This window comes from Halichoeres trimaculatus, unplaced genomic scaffold, assembly GCF_033239565.1.
Source record: "Halichoeres trimaculatus isolate MK-OKI-2021-1 unplaced genomic scaffold, fHalTri1.1 fHalTri1_scaffold_5, whole genome shotgun sequence".
Taxonomy (NCBI): Eukaryota; Metazoa; Chordata; class Actinopteri; order Labriformes; family Labridae; genus Halichoeres; species Halichoeres trimaculatus.
This window is the reverse complement of record NW_027437183.1, coordinates 3,709,651-3,732,821: the sequence shown is the minus strand read 5'-3', so window position 1 is coordinate 3,732,821 and position 23,171 is coordinate 3,709,651. Positions and strand designations below refer to the sequence as shown.

At 40.5% G+C, this 23,171-nt stretch overlaps 2 protein-coding genes across 3 annotated transcripts in view; both read left to right on the top strand.

The window, feature by feature from the left end:
• Nucleotides 1-1,768, top strand: part of LOC141790282 (disintegrin and metalloproteinase domain-containing protein 9-like) — a 41,553-nt gene extending 39,785 nt beyond the window's left edge. Inside the window, exon 24 of the mRNA XM_074670044.1 lies at nucleotides 719-1,768. Within this exon, the coding sequence (XP_074526145.1) occupies nucleotides 719-788 (70 nt within the window). The 3' untranslated portion in view covers nucleotides 789-1,768. The remainder of the gene's footprint in view (nucleotides 1-718) is intronic.
• Nucleotides 1,769-6,535: 4,767 nt separating this feature from the next.
• LOC141790089 (2-oxoglutarate dehydrogenase complex component E1) overlaps nucleotides 6,536-23,171 on the top strand; it is a 38,684-nt gene continuing 22,048 nt past the window's right edge. Inside the window, exons 1-4 of one of the 2 annotated variants that reach the window (XM_074669724.1) lie at nucleotides 6,536-6,670; nucleotides 8,610-9,020; nucleotides 16,575-16,751; nucleotides 22,477-22,579. In XM_074669724.1, coding sequence (XP_074525825.1) covers nucleotides 8,781-9,020; nucleotides 16,575-16,751; nucleotides 22,477-22,579 — 520 coding nt within the window. In that variant the 5' untranslated portion in view covers nucleotides 6,536-6,670; nucleotides 8,610-8,780. Of the gene's footprint in view, nucleotides 6,671-8,609; nucleotides 9,021-16,574; nucleotides 16,752-22,029; nucleotides 22,124-22,476; nucleotides 22,580-23,171 lie in introns of both variants that reach the window. The other variant, XM_074669726.1, reaches the window with a different exon arrangement.

The following is a 23,171-nucleotide window of genomic DNA, read 5'->3' as shown; positions in this document are numbered from 1 at the left end:
TGTAACAATTGTACCTGCTGCCTCCAAGTCTTTCTGGAGCACTTTCAGGGTGGTTGGCTCGCTGAGTACTCTTCTGACTATCTTTCTGACTCCCAGGTCAGAAATCTTCAAGGAGCTCCTGTGCGTGGCCTGATGGTAAGGTGGTGCTTCTTCCACTTGTGAATAATGGCCCCAACGGTGCTGACTGGAATATTCAGGTGCTTTGATATAAGTCTGTAACCAGTTCCATTCTGATGCTGAGCAACAATCAGGTTGTGAATGTCTTCAGAGAGCTCTTTGCCTTTACCCATCATGAGGTGTGTGGTATTTAACTGCTTGGTGAAAAAACACCTTTTTTATAGGACCATCAATTTGCTCTAGCCCAGCTGATGTTGGTTTGCACTAATTGGAAGTTCAAGTAATAATTACTGACAGATTTCAGGTGCTATGGTGCATTTCCTTGCCAAAGTATACAGCCTTTCCATGGCGTGTTCAATACTTTTTTCCTGTGTTATCGTACTTAATTCCACATAATCATTATTTATGAACCTGAACGTTGTGATTTCTTTTCATGTGTGGATTATTTGAGTTAATACCAATGTCTGGGAGAAATTTTGTTTGAATTGCAGCTTTGGAAATAAATGTAATGAGAGAAAAATTGACGCGTTCAATACTTATTTCCCCCACTGTAAAGGAGACACTGCTGCAGTTGTTGATTATTTCTTTTCCTTCCTCCCAGAAAACCCAAACCCTCTGCTGCATCACAGCCTCTGGTGCCTCAAAGACCCGCCCCTCCTCCACCTGTTTAACCAATGAGAGTGCTCCATTCAGCACACCTGGACTACAACCTCCCCTCCTCCTCTTCTTCTCCTCCTCCTCCTCTTCCTCCATCTACTCAGTGCTGGTGAACTTGCAGCGCCTGAGGATTTGATTTCTGGAGCCAAAACAGCAGCAGCCGGCCCTCGGAGCTGGTCTGGGAACCGGACCACGCTGCTGGACTGGGGTTTCAGCAGAACCAATAGGAACGTGAAGAGACTGAAGTGAAGCCGCAGATGGTCTCAACAGTCTGTCCTTTTTTTCTGTCTGTCTCTCAAGTGCAAACCTCGACCTCTGGGATAGTCCGTCTCCAAACCAGCCAGTCATATTTAGAGGTGTTCTCTGGTGTTGTGTTCTGAAAGGAGGAAGTAAATCTGATCGTTAACCTGTAATCCCACCTATTTATGATTTTAAAAAAGTTTTATAGAAATGAAAAGTTACCTGTGAGAGCGGTTTCACCTCTGCAACAACATGAAGTCATCTAAATCCCTTCCGTTTCTTTCACATCACTTCACTGTAAATGTGAAAATCTTCAAATGTTAGTGTTGTAGTATTGTAGCTGTACTGTTAACTCAGCCCAGTAGGTGGCAGTAATGCACCCTAAGCTAAGCCCCAACTGCCATAAATGGGCAGGACAATACTCTTTTCTACTGATTCCATTCTTTTACGATTTTTGGGGTGCTGATTCAATTTAAATTGCGATTCTTCGATATTTCCGATTTTTGCAATTCTTAGTTCCTTTTTTACGCCAGACTATGTGAAAAAGTTAAATGATGATGACGACGTCTTCAGACTATATAAGAAGCCATATTTTCCCCAAAACTGCTTTATCAAAAACTGATTTATTCAGGGGATCTGACATCATGTTAACAGCTAGTCCAAGAAAAAAAACAGTTCGCCATCTGCTGGAGAAAAGCTGTAACTTTCTTTTCAGCCCAACTTATAAACAAAGACTAAAATGAAAGATTTATATTTTGGAAAAAACTTTGATGATGAAAACATTGATGCTGCTTAGTGGGGGAAGTAAGCTCTAACTTTGTAGGACACCCAGATATTTTTGGCATACTGCAAATTTTTCTCTTGATCAAATAACTTCATACTGTAAGAATAGTTGGTGGTTATTTTAAAACAGCCAAACTTTTGCAACAGCTCATCTACGTCACTTGTTAATCGCCGACCAATCAGAATCAAGGAAGAAGCAGGACTTCTGATGTTAGTAAGGATGTTTGATACCACTTTTTTCAGACCGATACCAGTACGAGTACTCTTTCTTGAGTACTCACCAATACCGAGTACTGATACTACTACTACAGATTATTTTGATCAAAGACAGCACAGACACTCTGAAGCTAAGTCCAAAATAAAACTCAAAAAACTTTCTCTAAGTTAATGATTTTTTTGAAATAAATTCATAAAAGTGCAAAAGTATTTTTTTAAAATAAAACTATTAACTCTCCCTGGTTCATTCACGTTGTATAAACAGGATGTGATGCACATTTCCCGTGGTGTTAAACCGCAGCAGTGTGGCGCCAACTACTGGCGAGGAGGACTTAACTGACATAAAATAATTTTGCCTTGAGTATCGGCTGCTGGTATCTGCAGCCTTCACAAGTATCAATATCTTGAAAATTGGCTCGTATCGGCCCGATAAAGATACCAGTACTCGTCCATCCCTAGTTACTAACTTTGTCAGGAGGGAGTTGTGATTTTCGCTGAAAGTTTTTGCGGTTTCTCGATAAAATGCCATTGAATCAAAGCAAAAATGGCGCGTAAAGTGGATTTAAAATAGAACTTATGATCAGGACGAACAGGAGTGACTGTAAATGTGAGTGAGAAGTGCACTGAAGTTGGAGGCTGCCAGAACAAAAATGCGCCTGAGTAAAAAATGCCATCTTATTTTGACTGTGTTCACAATTTTAAATACTCATTCAGAAGCAAAAGTGTTAAATTTAGTACTGATGGTGATTGCTAAGCAGCTGAAATCTTATTTTTCTGCTCACCAAAGAGTGAGTGGATGTCTGTTTCATGAGGTGAATAAGTCACTTAAAGCTCTGCAGAAGAGAAGCTGAATCCTTCACTCTGATTGGCTGGTTTGTAGACGGAATTCTCTGGAGGCGGAGCTTGCACACCTGTTTCTTCCTCTGTCTCTCTGTCTGAAAGAAAGCACTGGTGTCGTCTGATTGCACTTTCTTCTGCTCAGCACTGTCATAGGAATGTAACGCACCCCGGCTGCTGAGAGCAGGTGATCTCCGCCAACCTGCTGGCCCTGCTCTTTCTCTCTCTTTGCAAAATTGTAACAACACAGTATGCAACAAGGTGTTTCAGGTTGCTCCTCTGGACCTGGATCTGTGGTACTTTGCTGTTTGACGTCTCTGCAGGGAATGTGAGAAACTCTCCCCTGAAAGGCTTCAACACTGTTCAACCAGATATCAGTGACGCTAAGCATCTCATGTCAGCTAACACTCAGGAGGAAACATGTCGGTGTGAGTGACATCAGCCACTCAGGGGGAAGCAGGTTCCCTTGTGTGTGAGGTGTTGGGATGAGTGTGACAGGTATCTCCAGTAAAACCATGTGGACACAGTGTTGAAGTCACTAAAGGTGGAAAACATCCGTTAACTCACAGCTCACTGGATCACCTGGATTTCCTGCGTTCTTCCACCTGAATGTCAAAAACTGACGCAAACACTTCTGAACATTCAGCTTCACTCCTCGCTTCGCAACCAGCATCAAAGTCGCTCATCGCCACGAGTGACGCAGGGATTTTTACACCACCAGTAAACCAAATGAGTCCGTTTGGGTTGAACTGGCTTCTAGTGCTGTCAACTGACTCATAGGAATCTCTGCCAGAGAGCTGCACCCTGCAGTGAACGTGAACCTGGATGCACTGTGCGCGAGAGGAGAACATCCTGTTTTGGTTTTATCTCCTTTAGTATCTTTTAAATTTGAGGTCTTGAGTGTTTGTTTTGCACAGAAATCTTTGTGAATGAGGAATCAAGTGAGGCTTCAATAAGCAAATCATAGGGCTAACTTTGCCATTTGATCATTTTCATGCCAAAAATAATAAATCAGTGTTTCCCCTGAGGTCTTTATTCTTAAAGAAAAAAAAAAAATCAACCGTGGAGAACAAAGTGTTCAGACTGAGGTTATTTAGAGACAGAGCAGCTGGAGCTGGAGCTCATGAGAGCGTCAAGTTACACTCAGTCAACTTCTGCTGCTGACTCTGAAGGCTAAATGAGTTCATTCTTTAAATCCACAAATCTCATGTGCAGATCAGACTGACCCTGAATGTAAGGTGTGTTTAAAAGCTGAGGAACAAAGACAGGAAGTTAGGAAGCGTTTGTATTTGCATGTGAGATTTGACGTGTTTAATATATAAACTGCAACAGATGGATCTCAGTTTCCCCAAAAACTCATGTAACTGTGGAAGAGAACTCATAAAGTACCAGAACTGACCCTGAGATTGGTCTTTCAGGTAGAAAAGTGGAAGTACTTTGATGGCCAGGATGCTATGCTGCTGCTCAAATTTGCGTACAGTTCCACAAATGGCCACTAGGGGGTGCAAGCTGTTGTTGACTTAATAACCACACATCATCACTCTCTTATTTGCAGCAGAATTCATTCTCTCATGAAGGAATTAATGGAATTTGTTTTGGACCTACAATACCAGTCATGTGTTGAGAGAGTTCAAGCTGCTGGTGCCATAATGCTAGACTACCTGGATGTAAACAGGAACAGATGACAGGTGTAAGCTCGTAGCGAGGCATGGTTTTTAAACTTTGATCAAGGATCTACAGATTGTTTTACATAATGTAGGCTGTGTCTGGTTGAAGTCACATACAACAGTTTGATTGGAGCAATGAGTAACTAACTGATAGTGCTAGCTCTAGCGCTAGCTAACTACATTCAGCGAACCAATCTGTCATTTTCAAGCTGTGTTACATAATTTGTGCCTAATCATGACTGTTTTCTGGCTTTTTTCTAACCTTTACACCATTAGACAGAAAGTAACTTGTATGTGGACATCCTTAGTGGTAACTTGTGGTACTGCGCCCATCAGGAATTTCCCCACTGCAGATAAAGTCGTCATCTGACAAACCACATCCGCAGAAAAAGCCATCTTTTAAACTTGAGACAGGACATTTGAAACAGTAAAAGGTCAATAATTCCTCTTTTGATCTGCGTTTTAGTTCCATGGTGGCTTCATAACCTTGAGGCTAAAACAGCGCCATAAAATTCTGTTACACAATCAAAGTTTGAAGTCTGAGTCCAAGCAGGATGTACTACTACTGCAAATACGAGCAGCTGCGTTGCTTTCATAAAACCCAGATTTTTCCTGTTGGACTGAACAGGAGAATAAAGGTCTTGTATTTGTGGAGGTAGCCTGAGAGGTAAAACTCAGGGCAAAGGAATACTTTAAGGAAACCTGAGTGCAGTTATAAATGTGCTCCACCTGTGTAAACTGTATGTGTTCCACAGCAGGTGTGATTGATAGACAGGTGTCATCATGATAAAAGAATCTCACCTTTTCTATCTGAATAAATGATTTTTATATTATAGGAATTTGTTTTTGTTTTTTTTATTTGCAAATGTAAACATGTTATCTGTGGTGACGCAAAAGTTTTGACTGAATTTAATTATTAAATATTGCTGTGTCATGTGTGAAGTCTGCCTGATTTGTGGGGGTAAAACGTGTTTCTTTTCAGTTTCGACAGTCTAATCTAATGTAGACCAAAAATCAACTACAACAATATCAAAAAGGAAGTTTTTATGCCAGGAGGTCTCTCGTTTTTGAGACAGCATGTTTTACACCTCTCAATATACTGTAGAAAACACCCCAAAAAACACAAAACAAAAGGTGTTCAAGTGCTGCAGTGGTGTTTATAACACCATGGCTCTGATGAATCTTCAAGAGTTGGGTCCTATCTTTACTTTCTACTTTCTTTTGGTGTGACCCTGAAACATTTAAGCAAAATCATTGCCATATAAGGATGAAGTATACTTGTTTTCAGGGTTGCTTGGCTGCAGAGTAGCTAAAGCATGTGCATGTAGACAAGAAATATAGGTACCATAAGTTCTGAAATTGCGACCAGTATTCAGTCAGGACTCTTTTAAGTGCCAAAAACACCTCTTTTAAGAGTTAATTCCTTGAGCAAGTTATCAAAAAGAGACTGTTTCGATCAAAATAACTTTAACTTTGTTGCATCAGATCAGCTGGATAATGTCCTTAAACATTATAAACATAGTTGTTTCAAATATCATCACACTTTATGAACAGATACACAGTTTCTTACTCAGTTTTTTTGCTGTTTGTTGGTTATTTTTAAATAATGCATTATTTGCATCGGGGAAGGTGTACTTTTTCTGAATTAATTGCATAAAAACTCATCCAAATCTATGCAAACAACACTACAGCATAGAGACATATTTGCTCTGTAGGGCAGTTTGTGTTTGCACAGGCTTAGCAGATACAAAAGCAGTGATATACACTGTGAGTCAGGCCCTCACTTTGTCCTCTAGTACTAGAGAATTTGACATAAAGGCCTGAGCCTGCTCCTTTCTGTAGAGAAAGGAAAATAAAGTTCCCAGTTTGATAACTTTATTGTGTGATTAATAGTGAATATTGAATTCTTGCGATGACAATCTCATTTTAAATTGAGGATTATGAACATTTAAAAGGAGCTTTAATTGGACGAAATAAGATTGATTGTGATAAATCTGTTTTCCCTCATTTTGCGTCATGACGTTGCGCCTACGTCACTTCCACACAGGCCTCCCTCCGTTCTCCGCGCCCAGAGCTGTCATCATTTCACCGGGAGAGGCGAAGGGCATCCTGGATACTGGCCGAGAGGGGAGCCGCTGAAATCGTTTCTCGAGGTCAGTTACCGGGACTTTGTACTTTTAAAGCATCTGAGTGCTGAGAAAGACAGTGTTGGTTCTTTTTTTCCACGTACACACACCTCATTCCTGCATATTAGGTTAACTAACAACCGGTCCTGAGGAATTTGAGTTGGACAAAACCTGTTAGCGTGTTAGCCGCGTGCTAACTGACAAACAGCAAGAGGTACGACTGTGGGAGCTAGGTCATCTGTCAAAGTACTCTCTGAAAACATATCAGTTGATCATTAATGTGCGTTAGTCTTAGGGTTATATTTGTGTTACGGTTGCTTTTTCGTTACTAATATTAGTTAAGTACATCAGCACCATTTAGCCGCTAGTCAACGGCGCTAATGGCAATTAATACAGAGTGAATGCAGAAGCATTTCAGCGATGCTAACCGGCTAATTACATAACCTAACACCGAACCGCTTTAGTCAACCACGTACGCAGTGTGTGAATGGTTGTAACTGGCACTTTAACACATTCTGGGTTTGTCGTTTACGTTAAAAAACGCATAGAGTTCATGGTTTTACGTTGTTTTGATAAAGCAGGTAGTTATTTTCGGGAACTCATGACTCGTGAAAGGACAAAAGGACGGACAGCTAGCGCGACCAATGAGAAAGCGTTCGAATCCTATTTCCAGGCGGGATTCCACTAAATCAGCCAATCAGAAGGCAGGTCAGACTTCTATGGGCGTGCCCAGGCCGGAGTGATGGAAGGAGAATGGCAGGCAGGGAGTGGGGACCCAACAAGGTCAAAACACAGAAGCAGAAGCTCCAGCTGAGGCAGCCTAGAAGACAAAACAGACTTCAATATGAGCTTCTAGGATCTCAAACTCCCTCTCATGGTGTTTCTCACGTTAGTTTGTTTTGGGACACAGGAGAAGAAGCATAAATCTGTCACCGTACTTCAAGCAGAGCAACATTTGGCAGGTTCTCAGACCTTAGGCAAATACTTCTATCCTCACTGTGACCTCAGGTGTGTTTGCAGGATTGGCAGTTGTTTGAAAATATCCTACCTTAAGTCAAAAGTGAACGCCAGTCACTTTAAAAGCTTTGGGCGGCCTATTTCAGACGATCAAAATTAGGGCATTCTGTCATATAAGATGTTATGTCATACATGATAAGACTGATTACTAAAGAAAACAAATTGATTGATTAGGAAAGTTATAAACCAAGCGGCTCAGTGCAGCTTTGTTACTCCCTTAAAGAGTCCCTGCTTCCTAATTTCCTCATAAACAAACTTCAGTGTCCTCATAACACAGTCAAACTTAACAGAAATTTAATTTTTCATGATTGTCATCACATGTGAAGCTGTTTGTGCCACAAGGATGTTTTCAACTTAAGTGGAAAAACTTTCTGTGACTCATCCATGTGGGAGCTGTGCATCTCTGTGGCTTTTCCCTAAGATCATAATGTGGCATCACATCTGTTAGATTCAAACTTCAATAGAAGAGAACAAATATTTTTTTGTTAGCTTGTCTTTTCTGACATGAGAAGCTCACACAGGGTGATCTTATTTATTTTTTCAACACTTTACCAACTTGTTTTATGCAAATGCAGACACAGGTTCATCTACACATGGTCGTGTGTGCCTCCAGGATGATGTTATGAGCCTGCTCTGAGCACACAAGTATTCAGAATTATGACAAATATCTAAAAGTTGTTTCTTTTTGGTCTGAAAATACAATTGCAGTATTTTCACCGTGCATGTATATCTACTCTTCCTCTGTTTTTCTGTAATACTGGTCTGTTTTTAAAAGTTTTTCATATGGTCCACTTTGTTTTCATATCAGGGCTTGTCCTTGTTTGTGTTTGTAAATATAGTGATCTGGGTGAAAAGTTCACGTTGAGGTTGGGCTGGGTAAGGTTCAAGGTTCCAGGTGTTGAAACCTCATTCACTCATTCACTGTCTCTCCCCCTCCCCTCTCCCTCAGTGGACAAACAAACCAGTGGACAGTGGATGCTTGATTCCTCCCTCTCTGATCTGGGACCGACCCTGTTGGACTAAATTTTTTTATCCCGTCTTTCTTCTGGGGTTGAGGACGTCCGGCCCATCGGCCTGACCGCCACCACCGTGTGTGAGTGAGACACTTTAAGGACTGCTGATGCATCGTTTAAGGACTTGTGCGGCGCGGTTGCGTCCGCTTACCGCCTCACAGGCGGCTCAGACTGTAAGCCAGCAACGGCCAATCACAGCTGCCTCCACAGGTAGCACAAGGACGTTTCAGCCAATCAGGTGCTACTCAGCTCCTGTGGCCTCAGAGCCGTTTCTGAATGGGACGAGCTCAAACTATGTGGAGGAGATGTACTACGCCTGGCTGGAGGACCCTAAGAGTGTTCACAAGGTAAGGAGCAGGGGCGCCCCCTGCTGGTCTGGAGGGGCAGTGCTTTCCTGGTGTAAATAATTAGTATTAGTAATTAGTAAAGGTGATTCTAAGGGTGTATTCAGACCTGGACTGTTTGGTCCACTTTAAATGGACCAGGGTTCGTTTCCCACGCTGGTGCAGACTTTTCATGCAGGTGTGAATAGACACAAACGAACCCTGGTGCGGACCAAACAACTGGACCGAGACCCACCTTTTGAGGTGGTCTCGGTCCGCTTCCAAACAAGCTCTGGTGCGGTTCGTGGTTCTCCGGTGCAGGTCTGAATACAAACCAAGGTCCATCCGAACTAACTACAGGATACATGCACCTTTTGGGCCTATAAAGCCACCGTAACCTAACTGTCTTTGGTTCATACCTGATCCTCTGTCTTCTGTTTAGCCACGCTGGTCTGAATACAGCCAAAGAGTTGAAAACTTAAGATCAGAGCTTCATTTTTTAGAGTGGCCTTTAGAGGGCAGCATCACTGACGCTAACTTCTGATTGGTCAGTCTGTTTTGAGTAAGTCTGCATTCCCAGGATTTCCAGCAGCTAGAGTTTGCACAACATTTCTTTTTACACTACTTTTTTGTAAAATAACCCTTTAGAGTACAACAAATTAATGAAGTATGTATTACAACCTGTTAGCATCCAGTTTAAAGAGGGGGTATTCTGCTCATTCTTCAGGCTTTTTTTGTCTCTCCGAGGCTTTGAAGTAGCTTTACCTGATTCACAGCTATAGAAAAATCTCCTTTTCTCAGACTGATGTTGTTAAAACCCTGATTTTAGCTTTTGTGTAAAACACTTCATTTTAGCTACTGTCTCTTTAAGAAACATGAAGGCACCCAGCATTCCGGAGCCAAACATTCTGGAAGCCCCATCACCATAGCGATTCATCATAGTTGTATTTCTGTTTAAAAAAAAACAAAAAACAAATTTGTCCTTTTAAGGAGACCCACCAATTTGTGATGTCATGAGTTGAGCAAATCTCGTGCTGATCTCGCCTGATTCTCTTGTGACTTTTTGAAGAAGCTGTTTAGAGCAGCCGAAAGTATTGCTATTTAAAGCTTTGATCACAGGCTGTTTGATATATGACATTTAACCTTTTTAACATTTAAATTTTTTGTCAAAATATGAAAAAATACTGATAATACATTTTTATGACACAAATTGTAAACATGCTGTAAACAAAAGTGTTTAAAAAGCTGTAACAAGTCTTTTTAAAGAGTTTACTGTAATCCTTAATATCAACCTTATAGCTGTTCTATAAGAATACAATGGATGTAACAACCACCTTTTAAAGAGACAGGTGTGTCATCTCAGCTCACCTGCTGCTAACTCAGGGTCTGGAACATTCACCGGGTCTTATTTAAAAACAGTTCCTGTCTGAAGGTGACTCGCTGCACAGCTGGTGGGAGGCAACGCCCCCCTTTAGAGTCTGTCTCAGTGACCTGTCTACAGGGACACTAATAACACATTTTAACTGAGGGGTAAAGGACAGCCGGGCTAATAATAGCTGCTTGAAGCTCGGTCACATGACGGAGCAGTTTTAGCGTCCAAAGGACAGAGGCTGGCCTGAGGCAGGCAGAAGTCAACCCCTGACCTTTAAAGCAGGTGGATGCTGGGATGTTTAGAGAGTCTTAGAGGTGTGAGGAGGAAGAAGCTTCCTTCATCAATGTTTGATTTTGTAAAACTTACCACAGTAAATCTGTAGATACTTAATAACTATACATGCATGCACACTGTGTGACTTCAGATACTCTTGTTACTATAAGTGCGTCGAGAACACACACAGAACACCCTGTGTTGTTCATGTGTGTCGTGTTACATGTCACACTCGTTACGTAAAGTTCACACGGTGTGACCTTGATGCTATCAGCTGAGCAAACTGGCTGCACGCTGCACACTCACCCTCATGATCACAATCCACAGCGTTGGCGACAGGATTATAAAGATAATTGGAAGATTTTTAAGAATAAAGCTTGAATCAGCTCATGTCTCTTAAACATGACCTTTTACACAGCGTCCAGGTTTCTGTACAGCCTCCACAGCTGTTTCCATGTTAGCATCATGGTGGTCGTGACGCCACAGGATGGATGTAGGATCTAAATTTACCGTAGTTCCCTCGGTGAGTCATACCGTGAAAACAGGGAGAATATAGTGTTGCCATGTCAGATTATTAGACTGAAAAACAAATCTGTCATATGTCACAAAAAAATGATTTTTTAGCTTATTCTTGTGAGGGAACTCAGTTTTTCCACTCTAGTGTTGGTCCTGTTATAAAAACATAAGCTTATATAAACACATGTGCAAACGTCAGAGCAGGAGGGCTGCCATTGCCTGAGACCAAGACCTCCAGACCGAGGAGCCCCTGCGCCTCCTCCCCCAATGATGACTCTCTTTTTAGACATGTTGTCCTTTATGGTCTCTAAAAACTTAAAACCTGTGGACTCTGGCCCTGGCTCTGCTCAGTATGTTGGTTTGTTGTTGTTGTACAGCTAAATATGATGTAGACCTGAGGCCTATAGCAGGAAGCGCGGTCAACTTATCCGCGGTGACTCCTACACACCTATCCAGGATTGAGTAACCGTAACAATGGCAATCAGGATAATCGATAGCACGACGCAAGTTATCAACACGGTAACTCAACCCAGGATTGTCTCATCCGCATCCCCGACAGATTACATGTAGCTGCCCGTAGCAAAAGCTCTGGAGCCTCGTGTGGCTCTTTGAGTCTTCTGCAGTGGCTCCTTTTAGCTTTGAAAAAATATTATTGAAATAAATAGTTTTTATTTGTCTCACAGAGGGTATTGATGCTTAGAGACACTGATACTAAATAAAGTCATGCGTTAACATTTAGTTGAACTAAATCTTCATCCCATCTGTCAATAAAGCCTGCCACCGCTCTACTTCACCTCCTACAACATCAACAGCCCACCAACTTTCCATGCACCTGTGGCTAACCTCAAGTTTTACAGCCCTGGGAAAATAACTACATCTACAAAAAGACTAAGACTACTTGAACTGATGACCCTCTGGCGAAACATACAGCAAACCCAAAGAAAATCTAGTCTACATCAATGTATTAAAATGTCCAGATGTGGAAAATCCAACAGGAGGATCTGAGGCAGAGGTGTTAATGTGTCGCTCCTCAGCTCCAGATGTTAGTGAGAGGATTTGGACAGAAGGCACACAAAGCGTCAACCTCTCCAAAATTACAAGTTTCTTTTCATTACATTACCCCGGTCTGTATGAGAGATTTTTATGATCTAACATACATGTTTTAGTCTGAGACCCAGTGCTCATGTTTTGACTCTGGAGGAGTTTTCTCACAGTGCGTTGGCATGTTGTCTTTCTGCTTCAGTTTGTAAGGATCTGTGCTGAACCAGTCCAACTCGACAAGCTGTTTTATTCAGAATTTAAACCAGAGCAGAGTGCAGGAATGCCGGTGTCAGAGCTGACTTTAAAACACAATATTCCCAGCGCTGAAAGAGGTACTCGTCACATTTTAAATGAAGTAAGGAAATCAGCCGCTCAAACAGAGAGCTGTTAGTCTTTCAAATGATGAAATATTTGATTAAACACAGTCAAAAGTTCAGTCATGTAAAAATAATCTGTTAGAGTGAAGGCTGCATTCACAACATGAGAATAGATCCAGTTCATCTTGGTACGGTACACATTTTGTGGTCGACCCGTACTGTCCCACTTTTTGGTACTCTTCTGTTGGGGCGCCAGACATGCTGATCTGATCCCAGAAGGTGGGTAGAATTGTCACTTCCTGTGCGACAGCAGCACACAGCCTCTGTAACAAAGCCTGAACAAAGAGCTACATGCTAATCACAAAGAAGAAGATGAACTGCTGGATGTCTTCCATCGTCGCTCTTTGTTTACTGTTCCACGTTTTTTTTCTTCGTTGGATTTATGAGCGGGGTACGCTGTGTCGCGCTATTACACAACTGTCGCGGCCATCGACATTCATGTCAAAAGTGCTGGGTATAGATTCCTGTAGAGCCAAAAGGTATCATATTTAGATACCTTAACGCATCCTTGTGACTGTGAGGGAGTGGAAGAGTAGGCGGTTTTCTATACTGGACATGAACACAGCATTGCAAGGTTATATATTAAAGGATATATTTGTTAAATTGTGAAAAAAATATATATTTTATTATTAAAAAAATTGATATTTTTTTACCACATAAACACAAAAAGCAACCAACAATTGGTACCGTTGAGTATCGCGCCAAATTGGACTGATCCATACCGGACCACTTAGTGGAAACAGGACTTAAGTCACTTTACATGCTGTAAAATTTAATATTTCAGGGTTTTTTTGGGGGTTTCTTTACCTAAGTCACCTTAGTGTTTCATCTGCTTAAAAAAAAAAAGTTAATTATCAAAGATTTTGCTTTTCAAATTTTCAGATCATTACGATGCAAGAGGAAAAAGTGTATTTCCCTCTAATTGTTTTCATGAAGAGGTGGAGTGACTTATAAGGCTCTAGTTCTCATTGTGGCATAAAACGGCGCTCGCCGCTTAGTGTATCAGTCCGCGCGTGCAGCGTGCCAGATATAAACAAATGCAGGTAGTCTGCCAGGACAAAGAGACACGATGAGAACTAGAGCCTTATTTAGCTGTGTTTTTGTGTGAAAGTAACGCACTGGAAACTCTCTAAATAAAGCGTAAATGCAGACCCATATCAGATTTTTTTGGTGGGAGTCCGTTTATTTGTGTTTTTGGTCAAGTAAAATATGGCCCCGTCTGAGTGCAGAGGAAACCGGCAGAGGAGCAGGGAGGGGGTGTTTGGTGCGAGCGCTCTGGGCTTCTGCTGCACAAAAACACTGCTGTAGGGGTAATTTCTGCCCTAAACCTTGTGATAGGACCCAACTTGTTCCATCCCCGAGTATCACTTTAAAGTTGAGCCATCCTTGAGCCATAGTCCTGACACCTGTTTGTTGTCATCGTCCCATCAGGAGTGTCTGAGGCGTGTGTGGATGAAGGATTTATGACACTGTCCTCACATTCAGCACCTTGAGGTCAGGGTTTTCATGTGGCTGAGAGGAGATGATTCAGGTGTGATGTGACAGCCGAGGTCATCCTGATGAGATTATTCTCTTCAAGGTTCCAGTTCAGATTTATTACAGAGTAAGTTTGACGCAGAGGCTCCAGTTTGTGATGAGAGTGAGGCTGAAGAACCACACTCTGGGAGCTGTCTGATTTTTGAAGAGACCTCCCGTATTAATGAAGCATTTCAGATGCTGTTATTCCAACAATTTAGCAGCAAGTCTGAAACACAACGAACGGGCTCAGGAGCCTTCATGAGAGCAGGATAGGTGAGGTTTAAAACCCAGGGGGGGGGGGTTTCTAACACCTTTTGGTGAAGATGAAGACCTCAGCACTGATTCCTCCCCCTCTTCCTCTGAGGATGAGTGTGGTCTGTGACTCCTCTCCTGCTTTGTGCTGACTCGTCTGTTGCAGCAGCAGCTGAGTCCTCTGACTGGGGGGTTGTGGAGAGGAGCAGCTGCTGTTACAGGGATAGTTCAGGCTTTTAGAAAACATGGATCCAAGCTTCGATACTGAAACATTCCCACATCTTGCGACAACAGGTGTTTTTTACCTGCAGTAACCAGGAGAAATCCTTCAAAATAAAACGATGAATGAGTCCTGAAGAGGGAGCAGAGCTACAGGCGGAGGGTACAGATGGTTACGTGAAGTGTTTTGTTGTAACCACACCCTCCTTGGCTTCCTCTTGTACCACAGAGCTGCTATATGAACTCAGGGTGTGAGGTTTGTCTTTGATAAATGTTGGCTCACAGTAACAGAGAGAAAACCTTGTGTTATATAACATACAGAGTAAACTGAGTGTCTGTGTTTGGTTTGGGGGACGTCTTTGTGTTGTGAAAGCTCTGAGCTCATCCCGGGGTTGAGATGTTTGTTCGTCTGTGGTTTTTTCAGCTCATTCTGGACGCGTGAGTCACTGAGTGGAAACCTGATGCTGCAGCAGAAAGAACAGGCCGAGGAGATTTCTCTGAGGAGGAGGTTGTTTCTGGAGGCGGTTCCAGCAGCGAGCTCCTATTATCCTCTCTGCTTTCTAATCAAAAGAAGAGCTAATGGATTAAAAAACAAGAAGGAAACAGCTCTTTAATCAGATAAATCCCTGAGCCGCTCAAAACAGTCTGTTCTAAAAAAAAGATCTTCAAAGACTTGCTCACATGAGGATCTCTTAACTGGTTCAGGACATGATGGACAGGGGCCTCAAACACCAAGGTCCACCCTCGACAGGCCTCCTGAGAGCTGGCCAATCAGAGAGAACGGGGTTTGAGGAGCAGGAAGCTTAAAGACACAGCGACTGTAACGAAGGGTGAATGCAGGATTGTCTCAAACACTAGTAAAGGAAAATTACGATTGTTTTTTTGAGTTGTAAATCTACTACAGGAGCACCAGGGGGACAAAATAAAGGAGTTAAAAGAAAGCACAATCCAAAGAAAGATTGTGTCTTAAATAGGGCTGTGACTTGAACGCGTTATAAAAAACAACGCAAGATTAACTCATTGGCTGCCAGCCATTTTCAGAGCATCTTGAACGATCATTCAATACCCAAATAATAACGTTTTCTCTGACTATGTAAACACCTCAGTTGGAGCGTGAGCTGCCTGAACTTTTCTGACTTGCAGCATCTCTCTGTGTCTCTTTCACCTCACATCTTCTCCTCATATCCACGCTGAGCTCTCATCCAAAGAGCTCACCGCTCTCACCCACAGAAGTTTACGAGCAGGATTTTGATTGACAAGCTCCACCAAACCCCGCCTCCCCCTGCTGGAAAATATAATTGACTTCTATAGACGCAGTAAAAAGTAATTGAATGTCAATGGCAGGGAACACGGACATTTTAATTAATATTATCCAGGTGAAAAAAAAAAAGGATTTACAAATCTTCTCTTTCGTGTATTCATACGATTAGTCATGCACTATACTTTTGTAATGCCATAGAATTCAAATTCTTTATGTGAGGACCTTAAGCAGATATAAGATTAAAATGTGATTAATTAGATCAATTAATTACAAATCCTGTAATTAATTCGATTATTTTTTTAAAATCTCCTGACAGCACTATTTACCACATAACGGCTGATTGTCCAAAAAAAAAATCTTCTGAACAAAATAAACAGGATTTAGTTGTTTAAACTTGCTATGAGAATATTCAATGATTTAGTCTTCTACCCAAATCTGTTTGAACTGAAAATTGTTGCTTCTGATGTTGAATATTGATGTGATTAAAATGAGATTAATTACGATTAATTAATTTCAAATGGCATAATTAATTCGATTAATTTTTTTAATCAAGTCCCACCACCAGTCCTAAACCAAGATGCTTCACTCTACTATACCACCGTAGAACCAGAGTTGTGTCTTGATGTTGAAATCAAGTTCAGTGTTTATACATGAAAATTCTCATTAATAACTTTGATTCAGCAGCTTGATATCTATGTATTAGGAGCTGTTTTCTTACATGTTTTTCTCCTCCTCCTCCCATGGTCCAGTCGTGGGATGTATTTTTCAGGAATGCTAACGCCGGCGCTCCTCCCGGTGCAGCCTACCAGTCTCCTCTGGGCCTGTCTGCAGCTCCTCAGCTCTCCTCTCTGGTCGGAGCTCAGCCCAACGTGGAGAAGCTGGTGGAGGATCACCTGGCTGTGCAGTCTCTCATCAGGGCCTACCAGGTAGACCGCACACACACACACACACACACACACACACACACATCCACACACACATATCCACACACACTCCTACACTGATGTGTTGTCTGGTTTAAATTTGTCTAAGCTTCTGAAACCTGAAGTGTTTTTTTCCCTAAGAATAACTTTTCTGAGTTATGAGATAAATTTCCTCATGATAAGTTTTCTCCTTCATGCTTATTGGTCCTGACATACACAAGGTTAAAAAAAACTAAAAAAATGTGGCATGTTTTGAAGAATAGAGTCCCAAATGTTGGGTCATAATGATAAAATAAAAACCTTCAACTATGAGAGAAACTTGAATTAGTCTCATAAGCAGTGGTGTGCTCAGTGGGGTGGGCAGGGGCAGTTACCCCACACTCATGGCCCAACTCATGTTGAAACACACGCTGATGTAGGGATGGAAATCGAAAACCAGTTTCTGTTGAGAATCGATGAGAAATGTTTCAATCCATCAATATCGTTGGCCCTTTGTGCTTCACGATTCCCTTATCAATTCTTTACAATTCTTTCCCGGAGCCGCCGGGCCTTCCGGCAACTCGTCTGCTTCAACTATCTTAGCTTAGCAGTTAGATAACGTTTCCTAAGAAAACTCTGATTCAGGATTTTCAGCTTGAAGTTTTACTGAAGAACTGACTTCATAAAGAAATGTACATCACTCTCTCTCAGGAGATTCATATTCAGTACATTCAAAATGGTATAAATCACCTTATTCACCAAAAGAACAAAATAGTGCAAGCTTGAAGCTAACGTATATGGGAAACTGCATTGATCTGCTAGCAGTTAGCATACATCAGTATAGCTTCAGCTTCAGAATAGAATTTCATCTTTCATCACAGAAACATTTCACATCAACTCTTTGTTAAAAAATACTGATAATTTCAAATGTGAAAAGCTAACAGGCTAATGAAAGGCTCATAGCTGACTTCATAACTATGGAAAGGTTCCAAACAACTTAAACCATTGCTATAACCACTTTGAGACACTAGATGGCCTACTTGAATTATTAATATATTACAACACAGTACATCAACGTCACATTGTGGCAATTTTTACCAGTTTCTGTTTAATTATGCCCAGAAATATCCAGACTCAGGAACCAGTTACATTTTATTCACCTACAGTATAAACTCAATTTAATGTTGTTGACACAGAAAACCTGTATAGCTACTTTTTGTACCAAGAAAATTCACAACAGGAATTGACAAAGGAATCGATAAAGAATCAGATTGAGAAGCAGAATCGATAAGGGCATCAATATTGACAAAATCTGATCAATTCCCATCCCTATGTTGAAGTACCCTCCTGGTTGGCAAAACACAGTAACCTGCTTCTTGGGTAGAAGAAATGCACAAAACTGCCCCCTTGGCTAGTTGAAATATGATAATATGCTCTTCCTAGTGGCAAAAAAGCACGCCCTATGTGCCTTTTGTGTTCTTTCAGCCCTTCAGAAAGTCTGTGCACACCACTGCTCATTAGCCTCTTAATTATTACAAGACAAGTCAAATTTATGAGACAAAAGTTTGACTTAATATCTCAGACTTGTTACTTCCTGTCTCATTTTTTTTTATCTCATATTGTTGAATTACTGTCTCATAATTTGGACTTTTTACCTTAAAGAAAAGACTCACTTTCCTCAAATTGTCAATAATTTTGACGTCTTTCTAAAAGGTGCATCTTTTTTATCATTAACTATTTTTTTCTACTTTTTAAAAAAAATTTTGACTTTCTCTCTTATGCTTTTGACTTCTTTAGGACTGCAACTAACGAACATTTTAGGAATCGATTACTCAACGATTATATTTACAATTTATCGATGAATCGGAAAAAAAGGATGAGAATGCATAATAGTAGAATTCACAAAACCAAACGTGTTGTTGTTTTAGTTGATTACCATTGTTTGCTTAGAGACATATACAAAGAAACAACATATTTGAACATAGTTTAAGCTGACCAGATGCTACCTTTATTTAAAGTATAAAAAAAGTGATATGAATCTATTGTGACTTAAAGAAACAACAGTTTGGGTAAAATAATAGAAAATATATTGTTATATCATCAGATTGAGAACTTAGTGGGCCAAAAAAACAAATAAATAAAATGTGTCTTCAATCTTTTCACCTGCAGGTCAAACAGTTCACCCCCTCTGCCCTGCCACTATCTGTAGCAGCTAACGCTAATGCTAACATGGGTTTAATGAACTCCTCGTGGTTTTCAAACAGGGTGACACTCCAGTCCAGTAGGTGGCAGCAATGCACCTTCATCTGGTTGACAGCCGCTAATTAATCCAACAAAAAGGGAGAAAACAAATAAACTGAGGACAAACTAATACAGTGATGACGCAGCACAGCGCATCGATTGTGGAAAAACGCTGTTGACGCTTTTACTGATCGATTTTTAGCAATGTTATCGATTCATCGTTGCAGCCCTACACTTATTATCACTTTTTCGTCATGTTACACAACTGCTAGTTTTGCCTTTTTGGTTCATAACTGCAGCTTTTTATCTCACATATTATAACTGCTATTGAACAATAAAGAGTTAAAGTAATAATTTTGACCTTTTATTACATATTTTTATCTAAATAACCACCTCGTCACTTTCAATCTCAATCTTCCGGCGACTTATTTCAGATTTTTGGCTTTTTTTTTAAATCTCCTACCTCTTAACCACCATCTTCTAACTTATCTCCAAATAATGACAGTCACAAAATTTCAGCTTTTTCAGCACGATTTTCACCTTTGGTCTCAAAGTGTTGACTGACTGTCTGATAACACTGACTCACTATTTCACATCATGACGTACGTTAGATTTAGTTTTCACAAAGGCCAAGTTCACTTTTTCTCATACTGGTAGAAATTATTGTTTGATGTTTGATGTTTGTTGTGATTTTATTTAACGTGTCTTTTTTCCTCCAGAGACTTTTGTAACATGAAGCTCAGCACAGACAGAAAGACGTGTGTCATTGATGTAACTCTGTCGTAAAGTCTTGTTTTTTCTTTTCATGAGATTTTATTTCCATTTAGTCAAGACCCTTAAACAATCATTAGATTATGATGACATAATTTAGAAGTTGTAGAAAATTTTCCCTTGATGTATTAAAAATATACATGATGTTATTTCAGTGTTTAATTTCAGACGGTGTAGTTCAGGTTTTCTCGACCTTAGGAGAAGAAGAAGTGTTTTCAGACAGATTTTTAGCATAAATATATTATTGCTGGAATAAATGTACAGCTTTGTTCTGACAGCTTAGATTAAAACGCAGCTTAAAAAGTGTTTCCCAAGAGTCCTGACGGCTCTTCAGTTTTCCAGACAGGCTGAGAGATCCTTCAAACAGACGTGGTTGTTGGAGGTATTCACAGATCCAGAGATTAGACAATTTAAAAAAAAATGTTTTTTTTCATCATAAATTATGCAATAGTCTCATTTTTCTTTTTGTTTCCCCCTTTAACAAACCATAAACATATGCATTCAAAGAAAATTTTCAAAGAAAAAATCAAGTTCATGCAATAAAATGATTAGATCGTTCTAGATCGCAAATAAAAAAGTTACCAAATAAGAAAGTGATGAATTATTTCTGATGTCATTACAACTTTTCTGCTTTGTGCACAGAGTTAATATTGTTTTCTAGAGTTACTGAGGAGTGAGACAAATTTGTTAATACCATCTTCGCTGCAGAATACGCAAAACAGAGGCTGTAAACTAAACGGCAAAATAAGGGGCACATGATATATCGGTATCAGTATCGGTATCAGCCGCAAGGTTATAATAGTTTTAGATTTGTCATTAAAGTTTAGTTTTAGTTAGTTTTGACATTTTTTTCCATTACAGTTTAGTTTAAATTAGTTTTTTATTTAGTTTTGATTTTTGCTACAAGGCTTAGTTTCAGTTCAGTTTTAGTTTTTTCATACCTTATTAACCAGGTGCAGGATTCAAAAAGATCAGAGTACATACTTTGTAATATTGTTTATTTTCAAGTCCAACATAGTGCTCACTGCTCAGTCAATGCTGATACTGAACTGTTGGCTGCTGCCTTAAACACAAGAAAATAATATAAACTTAATATAAAAAACATAAACATAAAGTATATAAAAATAATGTTAACATGAATAATATAAAACAATATAATATCAGCTTAGATAATTAGAAACTTGGACTCTGTAACATTAAAGTCAGACTCCCATGTAGTTAAACTATTACAGATGCTCTGATTCGTTGCTCCACTACGTTTGGTCGCAGCACAGCGCACAGCCAGTCAGTGCAGTCAACAAGCACGTCCCAGTATGTTGCTATGATGGTGCTGTACGGAGCTGACAACTGCTGAAAACTGTCGTAAAATTGATTGGGAAATTGTGTCGGATTAATTTAAATCCTAAAGGCTGTTAATATTGTCAGAAACTCTAACTAAGGACATTTTGTCTTTAATTTTAGTTAGTTTCATTTAGTTTTGTGAACACAAGATACAGTTTTAGTTTACTTATCATTTTTGTTTTCTTTTCTAGTTTTTATCAGTTTGAGTTAACTGCAATGTGTTTTAAATTTTAGTTTTCGTTTTTAGTTTTGTTTTAGTTCAATATTATAACCTTGATCGGCTGATGCATAAAAGTGGGCCAATATTTACTTATTAGCTTTTTTTAAACAGTCTTTTAAGACCCAAAAAACATTGTTTTCTATGACCATGTAAACACCAAAACTACCTAAGAAGAGTGGTATTGGTAAATATCGGTTATCGGCTTAAACAGCAATTTTAATATTAGATATCGGTATTGACCAAAATTTTCATATTTAATAATAATAATAATAAATTTTATTTGTAGAGCACTTTTCATCAAAGCGATCTCAAAGTGCATCCTAGGCAAAATCTTTGCTGCTCCTGTTACAATCTCTGAAATCTATGTGTTGTTTATCCTCAAGCTCAGAGTAAAGACCGTCCTGGAAGAGCCAGCTCATTAAAGAACAGCAGATTTGGAGTTTTTAAGAGAAATGTGAAGTACATCAGCTAGCTACTCCAGCTCTAAGAATTTAGACTTTGAATATAACCACCTCTTTGATTTGACAAAATTTGATAAAAGTGTAACTGGTTGAATAAAAATCAGATGAGGGTCTAAATAAGAGAGGAGAACAAGCAGAAACTCTGAGCCATCCTCCTGCTGTCAGCTGTGATCTGTGCAGACCTCCAACAACCTGTCGTACCTGTCTGTGCAGTTTGTGCTGAGATAACCACGTGTGTGTGTATGTGTGTGTATGTGTGTGTGTTTAGGTGATGGGGCATCACAATGCTCAGTTGGATCCTCTGGGAATCAGCTGTGTGAATTTTGATGATGCTCCGGTCAATACCGGCTTCCAGGACGTCGGTGAGACACCTGAGCTCAAAAAGCAAAGTGCTTCAGTCTGTGGTGTTAATGTTGCTTCTCCCTCCCTCCCACCCTCCCTCTCTTTCTCTCTCTTTCTCTTTTTCTCTCTTTCTCTCTGGTCTAAACCTTTCCCCTGCTGTCGTTCTGTCCTCTTTGTTTTTGTGTGAACTCCTGTTCGGGTTCGGACCCTCTGCTCCTCTCCTCCTTCACTCCACCCTGCTTCTCATCCACTCGCCTTCCTTTTCGCCCATTTTTGTTGCGTCTCCTCCTTCGTTCTTCTCCTCTTCACCTCTTCCTCCTCCTCTTCCTCCTCCTGTCCCGGGTGGGCTCTGTGCTGTTGTCACTCCCTGTAGATCCGCGGGCACCATGTGGCCCAGTTGGACCCCCTCGGCATCATGGACGCTGATCTGGACTCGTGTGTCCCCACTGACATTATCACGTCCTCGGACAAGCTGGGTGAGGAGCGAACCCCTTAGAGATCCAACAGAAGGTCTTTCTCTGTCCCCCTGTCCCCCCATCCCCCGACAGGAAGGTCGTTTATGGGAATGTTTCTGTGACGTGTTTGAAACTGAAACCTTCTTGTATCGGGGAAAAGATTCTCGAGCAACGAATGTTTCTGAGCGCTCTCGTGTGCAGTGAATGTTCCAGAAACTGAGCCTGAGAGTCCCCTCGATCACTCGGATACTCTTAACAAACATGCTAAATATTCACGTAGCCTAACATCATGATGTATAACTGGGCTCTGCGTCCTTTTCTCTCTTTATCTTCTGACCCCAGTTGTTCAAAAGGTTAAATCTGGATCAGGATGATCTGGTTCTGTATATCCCTCTTTCTTTTATCCAGCTAATCCCTGCCCAAAGAAAAAAAAATGATTGAATGAATCTGATTCATGTACAGACTCTTTAAGTTTATAAAACTTGGAGTACCAGAGCTTTAAATTTGTCGACCCATATCATTTTTTCGCTGGTAATTAGAGAACAGGTGGTATGTTGTGGTTTTTGGAAATTTGATAAAACACCGTGACAGGATCCTGACAGTGAACTGTTTT